Source organism: Mandrillus leucophaeus, unplaced genomic scaffold, assembly GCF_000951045.1.
Source record: "Mandrillus leucophaeus isolate KB7577 unplaced genomic scaffold, Mleu.le_1.0 Scaffold9, whole genome shotgun sequence".
Classification (NCBI taxonomy): domain Eukaryota; kingdom Metazoa; phylum Chordata; class Mammalia; order Primates; family Cercopithecidae; genus Mandrillus; species Mandrillus leucophaeus.
The window spans coordinates 10,244,384-10,251,919 of NW_012109807.1; the positions used below are offsets into that span (position 1 = coordinate 10,244,384).

Sequence of the window (7,536 nt, forward strand, 5' to 3'; positions counted from 1 at the left end):
GCATTTTTGAGGCTGGAAATGAAACCTTGCCCATCCAATTTACATCCAATGTGAATAGGATGCAAATCAAATGTGAAATGAAACTGCAGATTTAAAATATGCCCAGGGCTAGAAGAAATCAGAAAGTGGTGCCAGAGAACCATTAGCAAAGCCTTTGGCTGAAGAAAAAATAGAGAAAGAGTATATGAAAGGTTTTTAAAAAAGAGAATGATTAAAATGTCAAAACATTGAGAAGCCCTTGGGAAACTAAGCCTTCCATTTCTCCTTCTCCTTCTCCTTCTCTTTCTCCTTCTCCTTCTTCCTCTCCTCCTCCTTCTTTATTGTTCTTTTTCTTTTTGATGAGGGTAAAAAGTGAGCTTCATTAACATGTTGCTGGCTTCCTGTGGACGGTTTTGCTGAAAAATGGGACTTCCCTCAATCAACCCTTGCTGGAAATTTTGTTAAACACGTAACAAACTTCCGATTACTTCTCATTTGTAGTTTAATTTTTTCAAGGTAAAGCCCCAATCAAACCTTTTGCTCATGATGTACTATGAAATGTTGGCTGTTTGAAGTGTACTTACTAAGAGTGGCCGGTTTCTGGTACCAGTTATCCTGGGTTAACAAAGGACCTCCTGAATAGACCAATTTAGTTGTAGAATCTCCAAGTTGAAGATGAGTAAAATGTCAACTGAACTCACCACTTGAGGCTTGAATTTTATTTATTTTATTGTATTTTATTTTAGAGGCAGGGTCTTGCTCTGCTGCCCAGGCTGGAGTGCAGTGACACCATCACAGCTCACTGCAACCTCGAACTCCTGTGCTCCAGTGACGCTCCCGCCTCCGCCTCCTGAGTACCTGGGACCACAGGTATGTGACACCGTTCCCGGCCTGAAGCTTGAATTTTTGCCTCCATGGCTGCCAGCAAGAGGTTGCAGATGCTCTGCCACAGGCCTCCATGGCAGGAAGCTCACAGGTCTTCCAGCACCTGTTCCAACATCCCATCTCTGGAATGGCACTAACTGCTCGGAGCCAAGGGATAAAGGAGCGTTTCGTAACAGAGCTGGGCTTTCCAGATCCCTAATGCAGTGCCTGCTTCCTAATCATCCCATCTCCTTTCAACCCAGACATCTCAGACCCAAAACGTGGCATTCACCCTTGTCACTGTACTTCCTTTCACTCTGTAATCTCCTCTCCTTTCTGTCCTATGGAGTGGCCCAAGGAAATTCTAAAACAATGTATTATCCACATAATGGGAACGGAGCAGACGGCCCAGGAACATGCTGATGAGTGTCACAATGGAAGGAGGTTCTAGCGGGGCACAGACTGTTGCGTCTTGTAGGAAGGAGAAGCTGCCCCCGGCTGGCACTTGGCCTGTTTCCAGAGAGAGGGGAAAGCCATCTGGGCAGGTGGCTGGGAGGGTGGGCTCCCCAGCATCGAGCTCTGAGAGTGCAGTGGCCGAGCACACACAGTGTCTGTCATCTCAACTGCCACCTGATGCTGTCTCTTGAGATTCGGGTTAACTCAAAGGATTCCTCAGAAAGAAAGCTGAAACGATGGCATTCCTGATGTTGAGGAATTTAACCCAAGCCCAAAAAACACCCAACAAATGTACTGAACATAAAGACACTTTATAAAGTATTTCACAGGGTTACCATCTTCCACCTTGGACCTCTGGAAAGATCTGTGGGGTGAGTTTTAGTCCCCATGACACACAGAACATCCGTGAAGACTTAAAACATGCCACAGGAGGGGACGCTCAGGAGAGCCTGTGGAAAATTCCAGCAGGTAGTTCTCGAGAGCTGGTCCAGGGGTCAGCAGGGGATCTGTGTTTCCTTCTCAGGTCAGGTCCCCACCTCCCACCCCCAAACAAGAAGTTCCCCTTTCACAGACAGGAGGTGACCCTAGCAGACAGCGCAGCAGTCGGAGGTTAGACGCAGCGAGCTCCCGCCCCGGACGCGAAGGCACACGGGAGAGTAAACGCAGCACCCACAAGCAATAGGGCAGGGCTTTTTTGTTGTTGTTGTTGGGGGCGGGGGTGAGGGGTTGTTTTCTTTTTTTCCACCATCCAGGGCGTTTCTGTTTTCTAAAAAGTTATGCCGGAAGGTGGAGCGGCCAGTTAACACCATCTGGGTTTTCAGCTCAAGTTCTGTGCGGCTTTACGAAGACTTCCATCTGATTAGAGAGAACACGGCATGGACCACGTAGAGCAGAGTGGCTACGTAGGAGAACACCTGGAAGCAAGAGAAATGGCCGTTAATGGGTTTGCGCAGGAGGGCGAGGCACAGCGTCTGCACTGCATCCAGCCTCACATGGCGCAGGGGCGCCAGACCCAGAGAGCTTGGGCTGCCACTGCTTCTCACCCCTCATATGGATGCCCTCCCTGCTGTGCACCACATCCTCTCAGTACAGAGCTCCGTGTGACCTAACAACCGCCTGGACCTGGTGTGCAAGGTCAGACTCTCCACTATCACCCAGCATCACACTGGTCTCAGCCTGAGGTCTCGGCTGACCTGAGATGGAGTCCTCAAAGGCCCCTCCAATGAAAGCATCTCGGGCAGGTAACTTTCGAGGGACAACGTCCTCCCCCAGCAGTGAGACCAGCACCCTCCAGCTGTGGTCCTGGTGGCTTGGTTGAGAGATTGTAAATTCCTGGGTTTGCTGGCCCTGGTGAAAGTCTCCGTGCCGCCTGGACGTCCTCGCCCGATCATTATTTTGTTTTGGGTTCTTAATGTCACAGGTGTGGCTGAGGGAGCCAGACTTCATAGGGAGTGAGGGACAGCGAAGGAGAGGAGGGAGTTTGAGCTTTTGTCGAAAGGAGGGGCCTTGCTGGTGGGACCATCCAGTCAGCCACTGTGGCCCCGGGAGCGATGGCCCTGCTTGCTGGGGACTTGCTGTGTCCTCCTGAGCACTGTCTGCTGCCATCGCCCCACTCCCTGAGGCCTGCCTGCTGCCGAGCCCAATCTCTGCACCTGGTTTTGTGACCTTGGGTGGAGGTCAAGAGTTTCCAGCTCGGGCATAACATCCATTGAGGGCGGCTACGCCTCTGTGACTCCTGAAAATGCCCATCCACCCCAGCCCTCAGGGCGCCTGCTGTCCTGCCTCTACACCCGGGCAAGCCCTTTCCCTCATTGCCCGCAGGCGGCGAGGAAGCTGAATGATTGAACAACACATTTAAGAGAGCGTATCTGGGGCAGGCAGTCAGACCCCAGTGGGCAGCCCTCCGTAGACGGTGGGCGTTCCAGACCAACGAGGGCCTTTGGCAGAAGCACCTTGGAAGTCCCCAGCAGGAAGAGCGGTGGAGACTCATTTTCCAAGTGGGGTCAAGAAATGGCCCACTGGGAACACGCAGAGCTGGGCACGAATGGGCAAATTTTGGCTTCAGAAAACTCTCTCCCTAAACTGCAGCCATCGCCGCCCACCATTGTATAATCTAGAAACCTCCAGATTTCTCCAGAAATTTCCATCTCGTCCCAGTCAACTTCCACCAATCCCCGGGGTCCCTTTGGCAAAGCAGCTCTGCCACCCACAAAGGAGAGAGGGAGGAGCTCAGCTTGGAACAGGCCCTGATTGGTAGCCACAGAGTGGAGGTGAGGCAGGCTGGCTGCTTCCAAAACCAGGCTGTGTGAGAGAGGGTGTGAGGTGCCTCCTTGCACCCCAGTATCCCCTGGACTGGACATGCTGCAGTTGGGCGGGTCTGGGATTGAATCCTGAGTAACGAACTTCTTTCTCTCTCACAGTCAGATGCAGTTGATACTGTGAGTTGAAAGGCGTGACTTTACATCGAACACCGTGCAGATTTCCCCTTGGTGGTTTTATTTGGGTGCATCTGCCAGCTGAGAACACTCGGTTCTCAATTGTAACCCTCCTGTCTGCATGAGCATATTCGTGTCTATCCATCTCAACTAAAAAAATGGGAACATGGTCAATCATGGGATGGATAAGTAGCTGTTGGTCTATTCCTACAAGGAAATACTACACAGTAATGAGAACAAACAACCCACATCTACACACTTGTCGCTTGAGTGAATCTCACAAACATAAGGGTGAGAGAAAGAAGCCACATGAGTCCCCACTGTATAATTCCACTTATATGAAGTTCAAAGGCAGGCGAGACTGAACAGGTGCCTGAAATCAGAACTGGGTGGTGGTGGGGCACAGTGATGGGGACAGGACTTGAGGGGATTTCTAGGAGTGGTTTATCAGGCCCTAATTCTTAGTCCAGATGCCAGCTACACAGGGAGATCGCTGTATGAAATCTGTTGAGCTGTGGGCTTGTAACTGCACGCCTCTCTGGCTGTGTGCTGCCTTTGATAAAAGGTAAAAGAGAAAAGTCGGAAGGCAGTAGAGCCTAGTGGTTCCCAACTAGAGACCCGCGCAGCAGGAAGGGGCGTTCGTTCCCCTAGCTGGGTTTTTCCATCAAGTGCTGACCCACTGACCACATCCCATCTGCATTTCGCAACCCTTGCCCACCACAGTTTTATGGAAATTATTATCAGACACTTCGCTGATGTTTGTTAAAAGAGAAGGCTTGGTTGGGATGGGGGAGGTATGAAGCGGCCTTGGGAGAGGGAGATGAGAGGGAATTGCGTGAAGAAGATGGAGGGTGGGTCACCAGCCTCCCCAGGAAGGAAGATCAGTCAGGAGCCACCTGGCCGTGCTGCTGCTTGGAAACCAGCCGTGCTGGGAGATGGGCCAACGCGGGACATCACCACATTCTACCTTGGGATTTGCATAATTCATAGGTCAAGTTCTAGATATCTGAAGAATGCTCTTTCTGAAACTTCTTACTTTTTAACAATACCCACAGTCAGAAGCGTGTTTTATATCGTAGACTGGTGCAAGGGCACACATGCTCAGCTCTGAAAACCACGTGATGAAACAGTATATTCTGTTACCCTGTCATTCTGATCCAGTCCATTAAGACGACAATCCACCTGGCTCCAGTGTCCCCACCCCTGGCTGGACGCTTCAATGGACGGGCACGTGGGGAGCGTCAGGAGACCCATGTGGCCAGACTCACGGCCCCAAACCGGTGCTGAGGGTGTGGGGACTGGGCCCCCAGCCTTGATGCTGGGCCCTACGATGCCTGGTGATCTTGGGCCCGTCACCCACACTCTCTGGCCCACTTCACGTGTGAGATGGGTGTCATAATCCTGGGCTGTAGGGTTGCCGTGGATGTTGAATAAGATTGTTCACAGAGCACCTGGGTAAGGCGTTGGGCAGCTGCATCCCCTCACACGTCTGCCCTCTGCAAAGCCCACCCAGGCCTAGGGCATGCAGCCCTGGCCGGACGACTAAGCAGAGCCTTGGGCACGACACGACACCCCTTTTCTCTGGGGCTTTCCTGCTCCAGGGATGAAGGCAAGGTTTGACCTCCCTCCAAAGTTACTGAGCTGAAAACAGAGGGCCTGGGCAGCCTCCACACACACCCTGCCAGCCGCGGAGCCGCCCGCTGTGGATACAGCCCCGGGTGCCCGGACTCACCACGGCAGCAATGTTTTCGTGGTAGTGCCTGTAGGTGAAGCCGTCTTGCATCGTGATGGTGGCCAGGGCCTCCAGGACCGAGGCGCTGAGGTAAAAGAGGGCAGCGGTACAGTGGTAGGCTGCGTCCTGCGGGGCAGACGGAGCGTCAGAGGGATGGGGAGAGAGAGATGGGGCCCGGATGCAGATCTGAGGTCCCCCCCACCCCCGTCCCTTGCCTCTCCCCCTACTTCCTTTGAATCCCACCCCTCCCAACCTTGTCACGGAGGTCCCATGCCTGCCCTGCTGCACTGAGTCTCACTTCACTGCCGTGGGGCCAGAGCAAGCACTTCGGATGGGACATGGGTCTCCCCTGAGGAAGGGTCAAGGGAGAGGTGGAGGAGGGGCCAGCAGCTTGGAGTGTCCCAGGGAAAAGCTCGTCCTGGATCCGAGAAGTGTCGTGCATGGCCACAGTCCAGCGTGGGTGTGGCCTCACTGACCAGTGCAGGATGAGGCAGGACCATGCTGTTGCTATTGTTTTGTTTTGTTTCATTGCTCATTTTTGGCTCCTGGTATATTTAAAAGCAAAAAAGGGCTTGGCGTGGTGGCTCACGACTGTCATCCTAGAGCTTTGGGAGGTTGGTGCAGGAGGATCTCTTGAGGCTAGGACTTGAGACCAGCCTGGGAAACATAGTTAGATCCCTATTTCTACACAAAACAAGAAATCTTAGCTGGGTGTGGTGGCACATGCCTGTAGTCCCAGCTACTCAGGAGGCTGTGGCAGGACCATCACCTGAGCCTGGGAGGTTGAGGCTGCAGTGAGATGAGATTGTGCCACTGCACTCCAGCCTGGGTGACAGAATGAGACCCCCAACTCAAAATAAAGAAATAAATGACAGCAAAAAGGTACTAAAACAGGGTTTTATGTAGTTGTGATTTGGAAGTGATTTCGATAGTCTAAGTAGCAGAGCTTTTGAGACTGACAGGCTTGGCCAAACGGCCCCACCACCCCTACAGCAGGTAAGGGACAAGTGTCCTACATGTAAAAGTTACTTTTTCGTGGCCCTCAAGGCAGAATTTATACAGAATAATGACCAAAGGCCACTTCTGTTTCCCTGTGCTCTGTGGCAGCCCTGCTTGGAGCTGGACAGTAACCATGGCTTGACCCTCAGAGCCAGTTTCCGGAGCCCAACACCTCGGTCAGCCTCCAGGGCCCTGCTCCCCTGAGACGAAAACCGCCCTCGCGGGTGATGGGAGGGGCAGGCAGGCACCTGGTGGGTACAGGTGGTGTGGGGGCTGGGCAGCTGGTTATCCATGGAAAGGCAGTCATGCGGGAGAACAGAACAGGTCCAATGAGGGTTGGCGGTGGAGACCTTGCCTCTGCCCCTGCCTCTCCTGATTCCGCTGCCGGGAGCCCTGGGCAGGCTCAGCCTTGGAACATGGTGGGGTGACGTCTACGGAGAAGTCTCACCTGGCACTGGGAAAGCCCACCCTACCGGGCCAGGGGCCAGTACTACTGCCGCCCCGCCCCCCACTACAGCCAGCAGTCGCCCTGGGCTGCACTCACCAAGGTGACCCAGGAAGTCTCTCCACCGTGGGCTCCAATTAGGTACAGGATGATCAACGTGGTGGTGGCCACGAAGCAGAACACAGACACGAACATCACCCAGCCCTGGACCAGGGGCCAGGGCACCAGGGAGGAGGCCACCAGGATCCACACCAGGCCCCCGAAGATCTGCGGGGGAGGAGGAGGGGTGAGTTTCGGCCCAGAGGAGAGCCCCAGCCCAGGAAGGGCCCCGGAGCAGCGGTCACACGGGGTGACTGGGCTGCAAAAAACACAGGAAGCAGGCAAAGAGGACAGGGCAGGCGTTTTCCTCTCCAAAAATGCATCTGTCGTCCCCGCAAGGCCCTGTGCTGGATCTCAATCCCAATCCCCAGCATGCCTGCTCTGAGTAACTTTTTAAACATTTTCTTTCTTGAGACAGAGTCTTGCTCTGTCACCCAGGCATGAGTGCAGGGGCGTGATCTCGGCTCACTGCAACCTCTGCCGCCCGGGTTCAAGCGATTCTCATGCCTCAGCTTCCTGAGTAGCTG

General features: G+C 53.6%; 1 protein-coding gene across 1 annotated transcript in view; it reads right to left on the reverse strand.

The window, feature by feature from the left end:
* Positions 1–1,594: 1,594 nt before the first annotated feature.
* Positions 1,595–7,536, reverse strand: part of MAL (mal, T-cell differentiation protein) — a 21,771-nt gene continuing 15,829 nt past the window's right edge. The window contains exons 9-11 of the mRNA XM_011969691.1: positions 7,010–7,268; positions 5,467–5,592; positions 1,595–2,213 (exon numbers count right to left, since the gene is read on the reverse strand). Of these exons, the coding sequence (XP_011825081.1) occupies positions 2,139–2,213; positions 5,467–5,592; positions 7,010–7,268 (460 nt within the window). The 3' untranslated portion in view covers positions 1,595–2,138. The remainder of the gene's footprint in view (positions 2,214–5,466; positions 5,593–7,009; positions 7,269–7,536) is intronic.